The sequence below is a fragment of the Zonotrichia albicollis genome, chromosome 3 (assembly GCF_047830755.1).
Source record: "Zonotrichia albicollis isolate bZonAlb1 chromosome 3, bZonAlb1.hap1, whole genome shotgun sequence".
In the NCBI taxonomy this organism is placed as follows: Eukaryota; Metazoa; Chordata; class Aves; order Passeriformes; family Passerellidae; genus Zonotrichia; species Zonotrichia albicollis.
In genome coordinates this window covers 24,342,776-24,363,812 of record NC_133821.1, presented here as the reverse complement: position 1 = coordinate 24,363,812, position 21,037 = coordinate 24,342,776, and the positions used below count along the sequence as shown (strand labels likewise).

The 21,037-nt window shown below is 44.7% G+C and overlaps 2 protein-coding genes across 2 annotated transcripts; both read right to left on the bottom strand.

Moving 5' to 3' along the window:
- Positions 1-11: 11 nt before the first annotated feature.
- CRLS1 (cardiolipin synthase 1) lies at positions 12-4,666 on the bottom strand. The gene is made up of 7 exons (XM_005489371.4): positions 4,200-4,666; positions 3,772-3,909; positions 3,214-3,343; positions 2,688-2,773; positions 2,256-2,324; positions 1,851-1,942; positions 12-353 (listed from the first exon to the last, which is right to left on the bottom strand). Exons 1-7 carry the CDS (start codon positions 4,482-4,484, stop codon positions 242-244), a joined length of 912 nt encoding a protein of 303 aa, XP_005489428.1. The 5' UTR covers positions 4,485-4,666; the 3' UTR covers positions 12-241.
- Positions 4,667-5,503: 837 nt separating this feature from the next.
- Positions 5,504-21,036, bottom strand: MCM8 (minichromosome maintenance 8 homologous recombination repair factor). The gene is made up of 18 exons (XM_074536952.1): positions 20,663-21,036; positions 20,406-20,480; positions 20,037-20,119; positions 19,702-19,851; positions 19,286-19,389; positions 18,250-18,448; positions 17,476-17,561; positions 16,313-16,464; positions 15,275-15,473; positions 14,471-14,501; positions 13,427-13,567; positions 12,301-12,442; positions 11,515-11,710; positions 10,437-10,650; positions 9,614-9,823; positions 8,954-9,030; positions 7,948-8,137; positions 5,504-6,295 (listed from the first exon to the last, which is right to left on the bottom strand). The coding sequence occupies exons 1-18, from the start codon at positions 20,796-20,798 to the stop codon at positions 6,203-6,205; spliced, it is 2,478 nt and encodes an 825-aa protein (XP_074393053.1). The 5' UTR covers positions 20,799-21,036; the 3' UTR covers positions 5,504-6,202.
- Between the last annotated feature and the right edge of the window lies 1 nt (position 21,037).

The window sequence follows — 21,037 nt, the reverse complement described above, 5'->3', positions numbered from 1 at the left end:
AGCAAGTAACCTGTGTTTTTACTAATTATTTATTTGGTTTTGTAAACAACCCCATTTTTTCAGGAAATTAAAAATACATCAAAAACTCTGTCTCTACATATATACACAGTACATGTTCAAATTTCACTTCATTGTGATGCCATGGTTTAAGCAGAAAAACAAAGAGTGCTTTGATCCAAAACTCAGCTGCAATACCACCACCTCTGGGGGCACAGCACCTTCCTGCCTTTCCAGGAACACTTCACCTTTGATCACCTGGACCACTCCACTTGTTCTTGATCACCTGGACGGTTTTCCTGCCATAGTGGTAATAGCTGTAGCCAGATGTCACCGTTGTGAAAGCTGTGATGCACCTTTGGGGAAAAGAGTTCCTCTAAGTCATGGGGGTCTATGGACAATAGAAAAAGTGCCTCTTTTTTTCCTTTTTCTTTTTTTTTTTTAGCATCTGTTTATAACTACAGTCAGGAACTATGCTCCACACAAATGCAGCTTACACTTTATAAGCTGAAATTCAGGGCTATGGGGAGGATTAGATAAACAAAGGCTCTGCCATCCAGGGGTAAGCAGCGTGCTTCAGTGTAACTGCATACCAGGAGAAATTGTCACCACACCAGCACTTGCTTTAGAGAAGGGAAAACAAAAGATTCAGCATTTGCAGCCTATATAACTTTTACCAGCTTGAGAACTGACAGATGTGAGAAACCATTCCTTGGCAGTGTGAGCAGGGAGCATTCAAACCACTCAAGACTCGAACTTACCATTTTCACCAAGTCCCAAAGCTAAAGAACAAATTCCTGCTTCAGCCTCTTTCGTTTCCCTCCCAGACCACAGGTATCCCCAAATGAGCAGTGCTCCTGTGAAAGGCTGACACCACCCTGAGGTCACTGCCACAGCCCTGTCTGCCCCTCTGCTCCTGCTGCCCTCCCTGAGCACTGCCAGGGAGTTCCTGAGAGCATTCACACAACACCCTGGCAAATTACACCCAGAGGCAACTCTAGATTTTGTCTTACCACCAGGATAAAAAACCACAGACTGTTAAGATCAAGGTTCATTCATAGTTCCTTAAGCACTTCTTGGTTTGCGTTGGTGGTTTTGGTTTCTTTGGTTTGGTTGTTTTGTTTTTTTTTTTATTTCCTTAGAAGAAAAGTAACACTGCATTTTGTACTACTTTAAGTTACTAAGTAATTCTGACATCTGCTGTTTCAGAACTCTTTGTTCTGAACTTTTGCCAAACAGCTCAGGAAAAATAACTGCACTCTAACAGATGCAGCCAGCTGCAGTTCAGAGCTCAATGAGAGCAGAGAGAACAGCATTTTTTAAGGAGAAAAGTTCCTTTATGCCTGTTCTTATCCCATCCCTCTCCTTCCTTCCTAAAGTCTAGCAGGAATCACCATTTCTCCATGTGCTTTTCAAACAGGCTGCAGAAACCTGGATTTCAAGACAGCAGATACTGTATAAAGCAAAAATAAGAATGGCTATTATTGCTGATCCCAAGGTTGCTTGCTCAAGGACACTTGTGGCATGAATAAATGAGGAATTCATGCAGCCTTTCTTCCTGCTCCTTTTTTCTCCACTGATCTGAATTTATGTTTTGCCTGTGTACACCATGCCTACCCCAAAGACTTGTTTCTAAGCTAATATGCCTGGATCTTAACTAGTTTCATTAAGTACCAATAAATATCTATCTCTGGTGTCATTTAAGACTAAAGGTGTAAAAATTCAAGCATATGGGCCTATTGCATCTTCTGGGCACAGAAGATTTTTTTGTTCCACACAAATTAATCTTGATTACCAGTTTCCTTAGGAGCACATTAAATTATCTGGGGAAAAAGATGTAAGATATCAGTTACCATAATGTTTGCAGGTATACGCTGTCCACATAATTGAAAACAGGTGCTGCTAGAGAAGCCGCCACCAAAATCAGCTGAACTGCTGTGTTCATCTGAGAAAAGCAAAACAGGAACTGTGAGCAACTTGAAGGAGTAAAAGGAGTACCAACACACACTTGTATTACTGCTTTAAGGATTAGTTTTCATAAAGAAAATTTATTTAGAGACCTTCTTAAAATAAAGCATCTTTCTCCAAATTAGCATGTGCTCTGACAGAGCATAGCTGAAAATCTTTCAGGATCCAGGTATAGTTGGCACTATTTTGAAACTGTACTCAGCAGCAGTGGTAAATTATCCCCACCCTCCAAACCACACAATGCTCCAAGTACCCAGGAGTTATCTTTTGTAACGAGTTATTGCTCTTACCTTGCTGATAAATGTTGGTTTTAATTGTGCAGTAGCATAACAGGGGTTAAAATACCTACTCAGGGTTCTCTGTTGGGGGAGAAAAGAGGGAAAAAAATGCAGCCCTTGTACATTCAATCTGATATACCTGTTCACATGGCAAAGAAAAGGCAACTGTAGCACTTTAAAATTACACTGCTCTTTTGTAAGATTTATTATTACACAGCACACACAGGAAAAAAGTTATCAGTAGCTCTAACTTATCTTTACAAACCATATTTTATTAAAACACTGCTCTGCTCAGAAATCTATTTGGCAAAAGAACAAGCATTACATCTTGTAACCATCAAGCCTCAAGATGACAAATCTCTTGGCCACAGCTTTGCTGTTAATTAGGTTTATTAATGTATGTACTTTTGTTATGATTAGACACTTTTGATGCTGCGCACTCACCGGTGGAGAAAGAGTTTTGTATCGCACGTAAAAGACGGCGGCAATGAGCGCTGCGTCCCGCAGGATGATCATGGAAGTCAGGGGAACTGCAAGGCAACACCAGCCAGTGAAAAACTGCCCATGATTAAAGGTAAAACACAGCCAAAAGAGCAGGAAATTGGAAGCAAGATGAAATAACCACACCCAAATTCTCTTGAATGAGTTCTGTACATTACTGAGGATGTTTAACAGAGCTCCTGAAAGGGTTTAAGCTGAAGCCTTAAAACAATCCAGTCCATGAAAAACGTTATAGAGCTACTATTATTGATTTAAAGAAAGAGCACCTAGAAATTGCAGTACATGCCACTTTGTATGTGGCAGCACTTGCTTTCTGTGGGGTCCCTGTGGAAGTGCTTAAATAGGAGTAAAGGGCAAAGCAAGAGTTCCAAGAGATACACAGTTTTCCTTTTAGAAACACCAGAAGTGTTGCTACACACAAACCGACCTTCCTTACCTCATCTAGAGCACACAAATGACATTTCCTCACCTGGGATAAGGTTTGCACAAGTTAGGCTCACATAGAGCACACTGATGAGGATTTTATCTGCCAGGGGATCGAGAGCACTTCCCAGTGCTGATTTCTGATTAGCCCAGTTCCGTGCAATAAATCCGTCCAACTAGGAAAACCAAAATTAAATTGTTCTCTGTTAGAAGGGTATGAACCACAACAGCTCATGTACGCTACTTTAGAGATATTTAATGAATGACATCAGGTAAAACAGCGAGTTTAACTAGGATAAAATGTCATACATCTTAGCTGATACTTGTATCATTTAACAGACCAGCCGGTGCACAAGCACGGAGTGGCCAATGCCCACCCAGGGCTGGTCAGGGAGTCCAGACATTCCCCTTTCCTCCATTAGCATTAAGTCCCCTTCAGGCACCTGCAAATTCCCTTTGCAGCACCACAAAGGATATACACAGCATTCCTAGAAACTAACAAATCTAAAAACAAATCCTAGAAAACAAAACATCTGTTTTGTCCGTTTCCATTCTACACAGGAGTCTGTTCCAACGCCCCCAAAGCCCTTCCAAGCCGACATACCAGGTCTGTCACGCCAGCCAGGACAAACACACCGAGGGCAACGTTGAAATTCTCTTCAACAATCAAATAGCCCAAAACTGGCGCCAGACCCATTCTCGCCATGGACAGGATATTTGGGATGGTCCAGGGGTTTTCATACTGTAAAGCAAGAAACGAAAAAACTTCAGGGCAGGAACTCAAACCCCGCCTTGGCACGTAACAGAGTTTTAATCGCTACAAATACTTTTTCCGCTTAACTAGCCAGAAAGCCGGCAAAGTTCTTGGAAGCAGCGCGCTGCTTTGGCGAGGCGCACGGCCTCGACCTGCTAAACATTAACTTTGCCTCGGGCAGGAGAGCGCCGGGGCACAGTCTCTGCCGCGGAGCGCTGGGTGTGACACGGCTTAGCCCGCCCGGCTTCCCCCGCCCGTCCCCGCCGCCCCCCACGTACCAGCTCGGCGTAGGGCCCCGCCGCGCCGCGCTCCTGCCGGGGCTCGGGCGGGGCGGCCCCGCCGCTCAGGAGGCGCCAGGCGGCGGCGGGCGCGCGCAGCAGGCGCGGGAGCCCCGCGCAGGCGGGCACGCACGAGACGCCCCCGCCGCGCCGCGCCTCATTTCCCGCCGCCGCCGCCGAGCCGGGCCGGCCGCTCAGAGGCCTCGCTCCGCCGCCCGGCCGCCTCGGCGCCGCGCCGCGGAGGAGCCCCCAGGAGCCCCTGCCCAGCCAGGCGGCGGCCAGCATGGCGCGGCAGGAGCGGCGCGGGAGAAGCGCTGCGGGAGAGGCGCTGCCCGCGGCCCCTACGCGCGCGGCCGCGCTGCCCGCGGGAGCGCGCGGCCTCGCGCCATCCGCGCCGCGGGACTGAGCACGGCGCGCCAGCCGCGCGCGGCGCGTGTGCCGCGAGCGCTGCCGGGGACGCGCGACCTTTTGCGGCGCTTTGCGTCAGCCCCGCCCCTCTTCAGGCCGCGCGCTTTACGGCAGGCAGCCGAGTGGAAGGGCCGGTCCCGGGGAAGCGCTCCCCGGTGCTTTCCCGCCTCAGGCTCTCCCCCGGCCGCGGAGGGCGATGCCCATGGCGGCCCGGTGGACGGCTACCCGGGCTCACCCCGCTCCCCCTCACGGCGGGGCCGCGCCGTTCTGGGAAAGCCCTTGAGGGAGGAAGGGGAAGGTTGGCTTTGCCTTAAGAAAGTTCCCAGAGAGCGCGAACGGTGTCTGGAGCTCAGCCCTTGCTCCTGGCTCTGGCCTGCCCGCTTTTGCTGTCTCAAGGAGGAACGGGAATGAGTTCGCTTTCCCAGCTGCAGTCGCTTGTTGGCTCCTGGGGCGCGCTCCTGTCCCCAACCCTGCACTAAGCCAAAATCAGTCTCCAACACTACTGCCCTTTAGCTGATAGAGCAGACCTTGCCCCTTCAGAGCTCCCATGTAGAACTATGATTTTGTACTTAAAGCATTTCATCTGGCTGACCAGTCTTCAGTTTCAAGTATATTTGGTCCCTGATGTCCCTTAAATGAGAGGGTGAGGCACTAACTTTCAGTATTTCTGCTTTTTGTCATCTATAATTTCTTACCTGAGAAATAAAAGAGGGAAAACAAGAATCTGCACTGCAGCCCTGATTTTTTAAAGTATATTTTTCTTTAGGGAGGGCGTGTGGGGGTGTGTGGGTTTTTAATTCTTACACTGAAAGCTCCCAGCTGCTGTTTCATTGCACCAGACCATGGTTCTGATTTCATCAAAGTCAGGCAGCATTCAGCACTTCAGCCCTGCTGAACACACGTGGTTCTGTGTCAGGAACAGTTACACAGAAACAAACAGAACCTGTAGGTGTTACAGATCCTGTAAAGGCCATTAAACAGCCTTGAACAACTCATATTTCTCATATATAAAGTTTAATGCAAGTCAAAATCCAATCCCTGCTTTACAAATTAAATATTGTAATAAGGACATTCTCTTAAATCAGACTTGGATTTCAAATAAAACCTTGGCTTCAAAGACCACGTTTCAAAGCAGAAAAGTCAGTTTCAGTGAAGTGTCATTTGGTAACAGCTATCAAACACTGTTGTCAGAACCTACTGGAAACATTTCTAGACTTTAAATGAACCACAGTGCTGAAAGTACAGCTCATACCATCCTCTCATGGAAGATTCCTGGGCTGGAATTTGTGGGTGCAGCATCTCTTTCAGAAGTCAAGTCCCTTATGGCACTGTAACAGAATAAAACACAACTTCCACTCCTGGGGGATGGTGAGGTCCCATTTGGAACAGAGAGCTGTAGGATGAGCCAGGCAGCAGTACCATGTGCCAGTTTGTCCTGTTGCAGCTTTCCAGTTTAATTTTCTGCAGGAGAATCTCCAGCCCAGCAAACCCCAGCTCTGTGGCAGGTGCAGCCCAGCTCAGGGTGTGCCTTCCTGCTCCAGGTCAGCAGTGCAGAGGGACAATCATCCCAAGGAAATCCATCACAGTGACTCCTCTCACATGGTCTGGAGCTGATAAACTCTTGAACCTTTCTTCAAAAGATAACCCTGATCATTCAGGGATCCAATAAAGCTTTCAAAATCAGATACCTGGGAAAAATAAAGACAAAAATACCAAATTGGAGAATGACATCTTACCTGATGTAAAGCAACATAGATCATTTGAAAGAACTCAGTGAAATGAAGTGGGCTAAGAATAGGTGAATTTTCTTGCCAAACTGTTCACCTACCAGAGATCTCACACCATCAGCCCCCCTGTTTGCTGCTTTAGTTACACACTGGTTTTACTGCAGTGTTACACAGAAGCAGCAGTCTCTCCTTTATGACATGAAGAAAGGGTGCAGCTACATATGTGTAAATTCCAGTTCTGAAACAGAAGTATCTACCACAAATGCATGATTTCTACAACTCTCCCTAATTTCCAGGTATAGAACTTTGAATGGGCAAAAGTAGTTTATATAAAAAGGGAGAATTAGAGTTAATTAAATTAACTTCAATAAGTAGTCAGTGGAGCAAAAAGTACAGTTAGCTATCAATAGTTCTGTTTGCTGAAACCCCCACAAGAACAGACTGCAAATCAATTACAGGGCAGAATACATTTCCATGGCCATGTGTCCTAGATGATGTTCCTTTCAACATGCAACTTCAGGATGTCTGAAGCAAGAATGAAAACCTAAAGGCATATTTAACCCAGAGGAGGTGATGTGTGGTGTTACATTTTAGTTAAATGGTATGCTCTGTGTCACCCCTCAAAAATATACAGTTTATTCCAAGCCTGTGATTCTGTCCTGATGTTTCATGTGTGTGTAATCCCATTGGCCCAAGTCTTATTCTGCACCCACTCTGAATCTCCCTGTTAAGCTGTGCAAGGGAGACAAGAAGGTCTTAGCCCCTTTTCTCCCTAGGCTCTCCCTCTCTCCCCCTTCCCCCTTTCTCCCTCGGAAACTGTGCTGCTCCCAGGGCTGGGACCCCCAATAAACCCTCATCTAATTAGCATGCTCAGAAGCTGTGTGGAGTCTCCTTGCCTGCCTGCTGCTGCCAGCCAACTCACAGCTTAGGGGGACTCCCCATGGATCCCCCAAACAAACAGCAAGAAATGGCAACCCTGGGTGGGCAAAAATAGTCCATATATGAAGGGAGAATTAGGGTTAATTAAAATAACTTCAATAAGTGGAGCAAATATACAGTTTGCTAGCAATAGTTCTGTTTGGCTGAAGCCCTCACAAGTACAGAATGCAAATCAATTACAGGGCAGAGTACATTTGTGGCCATGTGTCCTAGATGATCCTTTCCACATGCAACTTCAGGATGTCTGAGCAAGAATGAAAACCTAAAGGCATATTTCATCCAGAGGAGGTGATGCAGAAACATCACTGCACTGCTGAAATAGAGCACAGACACCACAAGTCTGAACTTGGGAACAAAAATAGATGTGTCCTCTGGGGAGGCAGAAGGAGTGCAGCACTGAAATCATCATTGCCTTTCACAGATCAAGCCAGGATCTTGCTCAGAGCCAGCCTCATCAGTGGGACCAGCCCTTACCAGTGCAAGGAGCTGCTGTTGCAAACAGCTGTGGGGTCAGTGGAGCTCACAGACACTTGAGGAGCTCTGCTCAGCCCAACAGCAGCACACTGCTTATGTCTGCATTGCAAAGAGGCAGCAGAGGTGCCTCTGCCCGTGTCCCTTTGGCAGCACTACCGAGGGTGGCCTGGCAGGGTGTGGCTGCTGCAGGGGGCGCTCACCCGCAGCTGCAGCTGGCCGGCGATGTGGCGCAGCTGCTGCAGGTCGAAGAGGTTGTTGTAGGTTCTCTCTGCCACGCTGCTCAGGGCAGACACGAATCTCTTGGCCTGCGAGCGATTGCTCATCCCAGAGCCGTGCTGGGAGCGCTCGAAGTCCAGCTTCCCAAACTCATCCGAGTAGGTGCCCAGCATGCTACAAACAGGTTACAAAAAGAGATCAAACTCTCAGCAGGACAGAAAAGCAAACATATGTGGATTTGATTCCCAAAATGTGATGCTTGAGAACTTTCAGAAGCCACATAGAAAACCACCCTCTATTAGGTCACTCTCTAGGGAACTTAGACTAAGCATTCATCCAAATCACTCTTGAACTTTAATTGTTCACCTCCACCACAGAGTACTCACAGGGGAGAAAAAATCCTTCAGCAGAGCCTCACGTGTGCATTACTGTGCCCAGACAGGCAGCACCACTGTGACCTCACAACTCACAAGCCTAAGCAGTTGTATTTGACTTAGAGCTGCTGGCAGCTTTTAAGGAGCAGCTAACAAATCCAAATAGTAGCATCACAGAATCACAAAATAATGTAGTATCACAGAATCATGAGGTTGGGAGATCATTGAGTCCAACCTGTGCCCTAGCACCTCAACTAGACTATAGCACCAAGTGCCATGTCCAGTCCTTTTTTAAACACATCCAGAGATGGTGATTCTACCACCTCCCTGGGAAGAGCACTCCAGTACTTTATTATTCTTTTGGTGAAAAACTGTTTCCTAATATCCAACCTATACCTTCCCTGACATAGTCTGAGACTGTGTCCTCTGGTTCTGTCAGTGCTGCCCAGTGGAAGAGACCAACCCATATCTGTCTACAACCTCCCTTCAGGAAGTATCATGGTTCTAAGCCTGATAAAGTGATTTCTTCATTGTGTTTGAATATGTAAAGGAATCAAGTTTCAAATGAATAGCACTGTGATGCTTTAGTTATTTTTTAAGCAGTGTTTTCCATTACCTGTATTTCATTATCTCTATTACATCCTCAGCATCTTCCTTGGTAGACTTCTCTCTCAATTCCAGCCTTGATCGTGCCTTAAAACAGAAAAAAATATCCCACAAAGGTTTAAGATATATCATAACTGATGTGAAAAGAGGCTATAATCACTCTACAAGGGCTACAAGCACAAATTTTAGGAGCAGAGATAGAACCTAAGCATACAGGATTAGAGGATTTTTCTATTTTTTATTAGTGTGTCACTGTGTCCCCCTGCACAGTTGCACTTTTAGGCTGTGGCTTGGAGTTTATTTGCTTTTCAGCAGTGTAGCCTTGTGAAGCAGCAGATCACAGACAGTGCTGTTAAGGCAGTGCTAGGGAAAACAGAAGCAGTCTAGGTTCAAAGTGAGCAGCAGTTGCTCCTGCCTGCACCTGCTTTCTCCTTTTGGGGAATGTGATACACTCTCTTTCAATCTCCTCAAGGGTGTTTTGCTTTATAAGAAGTCTTAAGGAACAGCAGCTCTTAAGCCCTTCTAAGTCTGATGCATTCTCACCTTTTATTTTTAACAAAACAGAGAAAGCATAGTGGTGAGTAAGCTGTAAAAACTGGTGGGATTTGGGTAATACCTCAGGAATAATCTCTTTGCTTCCAATCCCTTAAGCATTCCAGCTTGCATTTACCTCTGTCAGGCGAATCAGGGACTCCAGCTGCCTCGTGGTGATGGGGGTGCTGTCTGCCCCTTGGTTCTGTTTCCGGAGCTCCAGGTAGAATTCCTGGAGGACTTGTGCAGCCTCTGGAGACAAGCTGGGGTGCACATACTGCCGAGCGTACCCCACATACTTCCTCAGCAGCTGATGGGGAATGGCATCAAAGTTTTCTCCTGTTGAGATCTAGCACCATTACAAAGATTTAGATTTCTGTCAGAATTATATACAATAAAAACTTTCATATCAAATCATCATCTTTATGCTTTATCTGGTGAAGTCATCACTATAAGGGCTTTGGTGCTGTGTATATGAACGGTGTACTTCAAGTCCCCATGCTATGCTCAGACATGTAAATGCACACACTTGGCCATTTCAGGAAAAGCAGCCAAGGGTTCTCATCTTCATGGTAGGAAGTGCCAAATAGAATTTGTTATAAAGTTAAATCTCTACTCAAAAAGAGAAAATCCCAATTCCCACAGCTCCAGAGAAGACTAAACCATCACTGCTGATATCCTGTTTCCAAAAGTGCATGGGTTTACCTCCAGTAGGAGTATTGTCCCAAGATCTGGCATTTGACAATATCAGTCCTCAAAGCCATGAAGTCTAATGAGAAACATGCTTCCTCTCCTATACTTCCCAAATCCATGGAGTTGCAGAAGCCCAAGGATTTGCTTCCACAGTGCTTTACTTGGATTCAACACACCAAATGATTACACCAAGCCCACTTCTGTAGCTCCTTACTGAAACCCAACACAGCAAATTTGCCTTAGAGCAGCAGCCCCAGGCCAGGTCTCACCTTGAGCCTCTCGAGCAGGGGTCGGTCCGAGGTGGCCTGGAGGACAGAGTGCTCCTGGCAGCTGGCCCGTGTCACCAGGGCGCTGGTGGCGGCGGCGCGCCGGCCGGCCCGCATGGCCATCACGTGCTCCGACAGCAGGTGGTCGTGGTCCTCGTTGGGCGTGTCCAGCAGGATGAACACCAGATCAAACCTTGACAGCAGAGCACTCCCCATCCTGGAGGAAACACAAGGAACTTGGTGTTGCGGTGTGTTGCAATGTCCTGTTTTAAACTTCCGGGTCCCTTCCCAGGTGTGCCTATACTCTCTCCCTTCCCCCTCGCCCCCTTGCTGAGTGAGTCCTGTCAATCAGGCTTAAGATTCCAGCAAGGCGTCGTGTGGTTAGTCAGATTCAAAAGATGCCCCTATGCCCAGAGGTCATTGGCCTGTCTAAGTGTCATCCTCCCTTGAGACCCTGCCCCTTTCACCTGGTTGGTAGCTCACCTGTCCCCTCCCCTTCCCCTGTTCCCTGAGCTTAAAATGTTAATCAGACCATGCGGCCTCTATTCTGTTGGAGGAGTTGCCCCGCTTCAGACCTCTGTAACCATGGAATAAACATCTGGATATAACCCTCCAGCAGAATCCTCTCCTTCTTCTCTTCACCATCGCCAGAAGCTCTCTCTCCTGAGGTAAACGGAGTTCCTGACAAGCCTGGACTTGCTCAGTGCCCTGCTGCAATCTCCAGCAGCCAAGGTATCTCTGGGGTAAAGCACCACAGAAGCCGCCTTTGGCTCAGCAGCGAGGGTCACACTGACCCAGGCACAATCTAACTGGCTATATTGGGATACCTATTTCAATAACTTGGGAGTAGTGGAAAAATTATAGCAACTCTGTTCCACTTCAAACACAGGTAAAAGATCCTGTCCTGCTCATTCAGAATAAAGTACAACAGGAATTTCTCTCTCAAAAGCCACTGAAGATTATTAAAGTTTGTGTGCACACTCCAAAATTCTAGAAAGCAATTGTACATGAGCTACAGAACTGACAGAAGCATCTACTCCTGAATGTGAATTACAAAAGCAGCATTTCAGAAAGGGCTCACTTTAGGTTCTCAGACACTGTTTTGGCCTTGTTATAATGTCCTCCAACGGGGTTTGCTGCAGCAACAATGGATGTCCGAGCTGGCAGACTGCAAACAATGCCAGCCTTGGCCAGGCTGATGCTCTGCTGCTCCATGGCTTCCAACAAAGCCTGGTGCTGGTTTCCCATCTTATCAAATTCATCTATTCCACAAATGCCTGGAAGCAATTAAAACAGGACAAAGACTTATCAGACAACACATTAACTGAAGGACAAGCGTGTCCTATAATCTAGTGACACATCAGAAATCCAACTTAGAACCCCAGGGACTGCAGGAGACATTGGAAAATCTCCATTTCTGCTAGCTTTGTTTTCATTCCATGGTAATGCAACCAAACACAATGAACTCAGCCTGACTTGGGGATGCAGCATTTTGGTGATTCATTAAGATGATGAAACAAGCTTTTTCAAATAGACATTATATCTCATAAGTGAGTCCTTTTTCAAAACCAGTCCAGCAGCTGATATCAAGACAGATCCCTGAACAAAAAAAATCCTAGCTCTTTGACACAGTAAGAAGTCTGGTATATGAACTGGAGAACTGAAGATTCCCTACACTCTAGGAAAGCAGGAATTGCCCCCAGAGAAGCCACTGGAGAAGCTCAGAACTTCCCATGGTATCATACTTCAAACAGACATTTCTAGCCCACAGTTAAGCGAGCACTTTGGCTTAGCTGAGACTCAGCAGCACACACTCTCCTGCCCCTTTCACATGGCTACACAGAACCTGTGGCATTCCGTGCATTACCTTGATCTCCAAGCACTAGGGCACCAGCTTCCAAGGCAAAATCTCCAGAAGTGCCATCTCTGGAGAGTGTAACAGTCAGGCCAGAGCTGGTGGAGGTATTACCACAAACATACACACCTCGAGGAGCGATGTTACACACAGCCTACAAGAGAAACAAATACTTTTTCCTTCCCCAAAGTGAAGAATTTCATAAGCCTCATCCTAGAGAAACAATTCAAAGTAACCCCAAATTTGTTTCTTTCCACTGAATATGGCCCAACAGTAAAGCTCTAACTCCTTGCAACTCCAAGACACATAATTCTGCAAAGCAGTAGGAGTAACTTTTCTTGGATAGTATTCCTTTTTAAAACAACAATGTGAAAAAACAAATCAGTTACTCTATGCTGGAGAGTCCTCATTCAACAAAAGAATAATTTAAATTTTTTTTTTTGTTAAGATGCTTGCATGCAAATCCATCACCTTGGCTAAATGCAAATCATATTCTAATGCAACAAGCCCATGTTAGATGGACTTTTTAAAGAAGTTCTAGGTGAATTCTGTCCCTCTTGCATTTCACAGTAACCATGGAAAAAACCATGGAATTTAAAAATCACTCAGTTTAAGGGGAAAAAAATCTATTACTAATTGTCATAGTCAAGCAGAAATATCTGAGATCAAAGTCCAAACACAGCATCAGGTCCCTTTCCCAAAAAGATCTGTGCTAGCAACATGGAAATAAGGTAAGGAATGGAAGTAAACCTCACAGGAGGAGAGTCACAGGGTATCTGAAGTTGCATTTGTTCAAAGATTAATTACTTCATTTCACAATGGGCCAGCTAAATGAAGACAGGAAGGAGTGAAGCTCCTCACTGGGAAAAAAGGTTGGTGACAAGAACTGTGTAAGGGCAGGACAGCAAGCCTGTAGGCCTGTCCTTGAAACGCCAAACACCTCCTTTGGTGTTTAACAGGCTCCCTGGATGGCAGCAGAGCCCTCTGGATACTCTCCTGTACTTGAGGAATCCCACATGAACAGACAGCTCCAGCTCAGTCAACCCTTTGGTCACAGCACAGTTATCCTCCCATGGCTGCAAGTCAAGATAACAAGGAAATAAAGGAAAACAGAAAACAGTAATAAAGTAAACCATACTTGCAACATCTGACTTTTTCCTAATCCTGGATCTCCAACAACCAGAACATGTGGATCTCCTCGCACTGGGATTCTGTTCTTGTCATCCACAAACTTCTGACATCCTCCAAACAAGGCCAGGGCCAGCCCAGCCTTGACAATCTGTTGTGGTAGAGGCCAACACTGGTAAGCATTCCATTCCATTCCATTCCATTCCATTCCATTCCATTCCATTCCATTCCATTCCATTCCATTCCATTCCATTCCATTCCATTCCATTCCATCCCATTCCATCCCATTCCATCCCATCCCATTCCATCCCATCCCATTCCATCCCATTCCATCCCATCCCTTCCTGGTGACCAGCACTGACAGCTCCCTAGAACTGCCTGCAATGACCTTGCCTGCATCTCTGAACTTGAGGGTGTAAGGCTGCCACTCCCTGGCACAAAACAGACTGTGAGCCACAGTCTGTCACCATGATACTTTCTGAAAAATCCCCTTTGCCCAGGATTTTCTCCTGGGAAGCTGAGAAGCCTCAGAAAGGAATGAAAACAATAATTATCTGATTGCTGCTCCTGTGTTTGCTGCTTTGGAATGTGACTTGGGCATTGCTTACCAACAGGTGAATGTTTGAGTGGTTCCATGGGAATTGTTTTTTCTTAATGGCCAATCACAGCCAGCTGTGTCAGACTCTCTGAGTCAGTCATAGGTTTTTATTAATCATTTTTGTTAAGCCTTCTTATGTATCTTTTCTCTTTCTTTATTACAGTTTTAATCTAGCATTCTAGAATAGAATATAATATATAATACATAATATGTAATACATAATATACTTTAATATAATATAGTATGATATTATATGATATATGATATATCAGCCTTCTAAGAACTTGGAGTCAAATTCTCATCCTGGGGACCCTCACAAACACCACAACAGTCACCTGTAAAAACAGCCCCTGCCACCTCCCCCTGTCCCAGATAAGCTGTGTGAATCCTTTAGGAGTTGAATGGGGCATTAGCATTTCAAACTGGAATTACAAGTAGAGTTTTTAGATTATTTACCTCATGGCCATAGATTGCAGGACAAAGAGAGCTGGAATGCAAAGCGCAGGGTAACATAAGTGGAAGATAAATCATGTATTGCTATAAATAAACATTTGTCCTCTCTCTCATCACAGAACATCTTAATAAACATCAAACTTTTTGGGCAGCTGTTGCTGAATTTCCAACAGAAATCAGCAGCATGACATTTCTTGAAATTTTTGGATAAGCAGAGATGACTGAAACAAGAAAAGCTTTTCACTTGACTCCCCACAAAGACCAAGGAGAACCAGCTTCCCAGTGCTATCTGCACCTGTTCTTTCTTAATCAAGTGACTGCCTATAACCCTCCTTTTAAAGTGCTGGGTTTGTGTTCTTTGACTCCACTGGGAGGGCCTGAGGGACATCCCAGCTGGAAGAGTACTTTTCAGTCTGAACTGAGGGTCTTTCACACCCTCTGCTCAGTTCTTGCACCTCTTTCCTCTACTGTAGAAAACAGGAGGACAAAATGGTACTTGTAAGTTGAATTTACACGGTGAGGAACAAAATTAACTAATTGTTTTTCTACCTAGAGCTTTCTGTCTAAGGTTAAACTAGAACACAGGCAACTTCTTGAATCTCTAAACCACTCCCAAAGTCCCAACATTCCCACTGCAATACCTTCCTCCCAAGTCCCTTGCCCAATGAAATTTCTTAGATCTCTGTGGTTTCTATTACATGAGGCTCAGACATTTCACAGCTTTAGGATGAGCTGTCACATTTCTCTGACAGTGTCACACTGATTCACATCTAACCCTAGACCCAGTCTAGGTCTGATACAACTTACTTCACAATCAGCTTGAACAGATTTTCCTCAGCTTGAATTTCTTGGATAGCATAGAGGTCTTTAAGGGAAAACTCCATGAACGATCTCTGAAAGGACTCATCGTCAAAATTCTTCAGTTTTTGTCCTTTACTGTTGCTGACAGAATTTGCCTCAATGTACAGTAAGAATATACACTTGTCATTCTTGCTTTTAGCAGCTCCTGTTAGAAAAATTGAGAAAGGATGATGGAGCATTTTTCCTATCAATTTTATTATTATAATATGATCTACGTATTATCTATAAATGGCATAGACTAATTCAGAAATATAATGTAAAATTATGCTCATATTTAAGTACATCTGCGTTTTGTAAAATTGATGCAAAATAAGTTTCTAGCTACATTTGTTCTTTTAAGTTCCCTCCACTTATGTACACAATAAATACTTTCCTGAAATTGAGGATACATGTCTAGAGAGAATTTTGTCCCAGAATAAATAATTTTTTCCAGTGATTTAAAATTATTATATTATTGTTGTCAAAGCAAAGTTGAATATAAAATGTTTCCACTCAATATTTTGGGGAAAAAAAAAAAAAAAGATGCATGGTGTGGAGGCATTAAACACGTAGCACAGTAATTACTCAGTAATTATCAATGAATAATTAATCATTTTCTATATAGATTGATTACTGAGCAGAGAATGAAATCTCAGAGTAAAACAGTCTTGCAGTTATCTGCAATGCATTCTTTCAGAGCAGTGCACAGCTATTTCTTCACTTCGGGAAAGAAAAGGAAAAAAAGAGTTGAAAAATTTTTCTAGGGAGACTAAACTAAGATAACTCTCCTTCACAACAGTGTGACAGTTCTCCTGATGTCTGAAGGAGATATTAAAGAGAAAATGTTAAGCAAATAATGCCCTAAAATAACTCCTCATTGCAAAAGTTTGGTAACTTCCAAAGAAATTTACACTTTATGGACTTATGGCATCAATTAAGGGCAGTAACTGTTCTTGTATAAGCACTACCAAAAACCCCACTGTGGGAAAAAGATGCTGCACTCACCTTCCTCAGTGCTTGCCACCTTCACTATGCCTGTGACAGTGACCATGTCCCCAGGGACACAGCTGTCCACCAGATCCTGCACCAGCTCACACTCGATGGTGCGCGGGATCCGTCCTGCTTCCCGCTGGTCATCTGCCATCAGCTCCTGCACCCTGCAACACAGCGGGGCAGCTGCACACCCTGCAGCACAGCAGGGCAGCTGCACACCCTGCAACACAGCAGGGCAGCTGCACACCCTGCAGCAGCCGCAGCACACAGCTCCATGCAGCTGCACACCCTGCAACACAGCGGGGCAGCAGCACACAGCTCCAGTGCAGCTGCACACCCTGCAGCAGCACCAGCACACAGCTCCAGTGCAGCTCTGGGCATTCCTCAGGTCACACTTCACTAAATGGGTATAAACCATGCAAAAAGCCCAGAAAAGCACCAACTGTGAACACGGAGTTGAAATGCAGGTTTTCTACCACTGATGAGCATGTTCATGTAGAAATAAATACAGTACATAAAGTAAAATGGACCCACATAAACTAAAAATTAAGAGGTATATATTAACATTATAGCCCCCATGAATTCTTAATAGGTATTCCAACCCTGGAAAAGTCCATAACGAGAGGAACAGTTGACTCTCTGGTTGTGACAGTTCTAGCTCTGGCTCTGCACCTGGAGCTCTCAGATTCCCTGGAAGCCAAGCCAAGCTTTACCTAAGAAGCTGTGATGAACAGCGCCCTCTGGAGCTGCTGAAAACAGCACGAGTTTTCACACCAATGTCACTTCAAACTACGATTTTTAACCCTCCAGTTTACTTCCAGCTCATTCACGTCCAGTGGCACAGCTGACCAACAGGGTTTTTCTAGCTGACTTGCAGCTCATTAAAGAGAATAATGAAATCATAAATACAATTAGAAATTACTGATAAATGCAGCAAAGAGCAGAACTGAGCATCTCTCCAAGAGTTTGGTAAGGACAGAAGGAATTTCCAGGAAACTATGACAGGGTAGGTTACAAAGTACACCAGCACTTGGATAAAACAACTCCTTTGTGATACAAATGTTGGAGAGTGCTTGCTACAAAAGAGTAAGATTATTAAAATCACACACTGTAACACAGGTGGAGCCATCCTGTCACTTTTTGAGTGTCCTGTCACATCACATTTTTGTGCTTACTTGACAGACTGCCAGTCCACTGTGGTGGTCAGAGGAGAGCTCCTGTCAGCTGTGAAGGAGCGGCCCCGGCACTCGGGAACAAGGCACTGCAACAACAGCAATTCTGACTCATTCCCAGCCTTTTTTAAAGTCCTGGGGTGAAATTATCTTATTTGATTAAAAAAAAAAATCCCCTACAAAGCAATAAAATTCAGCATCACTCCAGGAAAAAAGACAATTAAATTAGGGCTACAAATTAGGATGTACAGAATTATGAGGATCCATCAAGCACAGACACCTGAACCCTGACTCACAGCTGTTACAGCAAACACAGCAGAATTGTGTGATCCCCTCAGTGAACTGGTTTGAGAATAACCAGGCACTGTCCTATGTCTAATGGCTTCTTAAGTCCAGATAATAAAAATAATAAAGTAAATTAAACCAGAAAGTTTTAAACAAAAAAAAAAAACAATGTAAGCATAGGAAACAACCACAGCAAGGTGAGTCTTTTTAAACAGAACTGGTGAAATGGAAATTAAGAGAGATAATATATTTTTCAGGTTTCAGGGAATTTCTGTGTATTTTTGGTCACATATCCTGTTCCAGCAGCATACATTTTTTACAAGTAACAAGGGTCTGAAGTAAGAAAAGTTGCAAGGTATAATAAATTAATTCTCAATGCGTCAGTTATTTAATCTAACTTTAAAGACTTTTTTTCCCTTTTTTTTAACACCTGCAGTGCTGATTTTTGTGAAAACACAGCAAAAAGCATGAAATGCAATGGTTTTGGCTCACCTTGGTGGGAAGGGTGTACTTGCCATCAGGGAGAGGAAGAGCCTGCACATCCCCACAGGCAGCACAGACGAAGGCCAGGTTGGTGCACAGGGGTTTGATGTTGCTCACCCTCACCACGGTGCCACGCAGGGCGATGTACTTGCCGTAGCAGTTGGCCCTCAGGTTTTTCAGCTGGGTCAGAGGCTCATAGTTGTACACCCTGCATTAGCACACAGAAAATGAGGACAAAAATAATCCCCAAACCCATCCAAACACAGACAAAAAATCCTACATCCAGAAAAAAAAACGCTTAGAAGTATTTTTTTGGTGAATCCATGGTACAGTTTTTGATTCTTGCTCTGGAAAGCAGCAGAACATTCAATATTCTCACATGAATCAACCTCAATAGCCTCAAACAGTACAGTTTGTTTATCCAGTGACCTGCTGGTGTAGCAATACATTACTTTAAGATCATCCATAACTGTCTCTTTCCATAGCTTCAGATAAAGCCTGGAATTTAGACTTGTGACACAGAAGGACTAAAGTTTTATTATGGCTCTGCCACCACCAGCAGGGAATTAAAAACAGTAATAAAAAAGAAAATATTTTTTAAAAGGTTATTTGAACTCCAATAGATCTTACACACCCAGACCCTTGAAGTGTGAGATGCCATTACTTCTGATAAAGAAAAAAAGTTCTAAGGACTTGTTTCATTAAAAACTTCTCCAGTCAACAGAAATTTAAATAATTCTGCTTTTATCAATACAATTCTATTTATAGAATAATTGTTCTGCTTATAAGCCACTTCTCTACTTACAAGCTTTTCTAGTTCAAGCTGTTTGTTCCGTTTAAAAGGAGGTTTCACTTCACTTTTTTCTTCACAAGGACATGAAGTCACAGTGAAGAGAAAAAGCGGAATGCAGAGTGTTCTCCTGGAAAAAGCTTCCCAAAGCCCAGCTTTCCCTTAAACATGCAAGCCATGCAGGGACGCTGGCAAGGATTAGGCAGGAAGCAAACAGCTTTTCCTTGGGAAAGGAGAAGTACCAGCCCCCCTTACCTGGCGTGGATGAGAGGCACGTTTATGACAGGCTCCCCCTGCAGGGGCAATCCCTCCTGCACCTGCAGCTCTGCTGCGTGCCTCTCCAGGTCCTTGGTGAGCACCTGCAGGGGACAGCAGGAGACACAGACACCCACAGGAATCACAACTCCCAACAGGGACAGACACATAGAGCTACATTCAGTTTTAGTCAACAGCTCCAATGATGAATACGAAAAATACACAAAGCAACGTCAAAATGTGATTTTGTGGGTCATACAGGAAGAGGAGAGATTGAAGGATTTGAGTTTTAAACAAACAGTAATTTGCCCTAAGAAAGAAAAACACAGAGATGTGGGGTTTATAACATAATGGCCTCTAAGTGCAACTGGTTTTTTTTTGTTGTCAGGGTTCTGCTTCCATGTATCAGTGTTTACCTGATGAATTGCCAGACCCATACACTGCAGTATTTTCTGAGGCATGTCCCTGAGTTCAGCAGATAGATTTGGTATTGATTTAGTCAGCTCTCTGTCCTGGATCAGCTCCTTATAATCCACGAGAATGCTTCCTTTTCTTTCTATTTCATCCTGGGAAACACCATAAATGACAAAATACACTTCAAATTAGAAGCAAAACACCCAAATTATGTCCTAAATGTTTCAGGTCTGTGATGGAGGTTACTTTTGATGGGGAAAAAAATACTAAAAATCAGGAATGTTCTTGTATCAACAACAGGTTGTTGGGGTGGGATATGTTTGGCTTTGTTTTTTACCTTGTCATAAAGCTCAATGCGCTGCATGAAAAACTTTTCAAAGGCTTGAGTCTTCTGGACAAAAGGAGACTTGTCATTGTAAACTAGTTAGAAACACACCACGTTAGTCACAGAAATAATTCTTTCCACTTCACAAAATACATAAACAGGTAATTTTTCTTCCATTGTTTTTCTGCACTGCAAAACTACAGAAGATGATAGATCTCCACAGGATCCCAGTAATGATCACAAAGGTTACAGCATATCACGAGAGTGAAGTCTTTATGGCATTTATGTTTTCATAGATGAAATTTTAGTTGTTCTTTTTTGAACTTGTAACTCTACTAACGCTATGTGTAATAAATTCTAGAAAAATAGGTTTTAAAATACCTTCAGAGAAATAAAGTTTCCAGCCCTTATAGGGAATAAACTGGTCCATCGTTGATTGGACTAGGCGAGATTTTGCTGGGGGAAGAAAAAAAATAAATAATGTGGATTGAAAGAATACAGAAAGTGAAATTTTGCAAGTTTTATTCTCAGTGATTCTTTTGACCCCGGAGACAAGGAGCTGTAATTGCCTAGCACAGTGCGTTAGGAGAATAAAAGCATTACGGCTTCAGAAAGCAGAAGCACAGGGGCTGGCTCACCAGGTTCGGGCATCCTTTTGGGCTCTCCCTTCTGTGCTCTGCCTCGCCATCCTCCTCCTCCTCCTCGCCATCCTCCACGCCATCCCTGGAAGCCTCTGCCCCGGGCGCATCCCCTGCCCCTGAGCTCCCTGCTCATCTCCCGCTGCCAGATGCGACAGCAAACCGAGCTGAGGAAACAAATTACACCAAAAGACGCTTAATTGAAACCGGTGCTGTTTCCAGAGGCACCCCGCGGCAGGCGGGCCCTACCGCCCCTAGCACAGCGCGGGGAAGGCTCGGACACCCCCGCCACAGAGCCCCGGGCCCGGGCGGGCGCTCACTGCCCTCAGCGCCGGCTCGCGCCTCCCGCGCTGCCGCACTGCGCAGGCGCGCCCG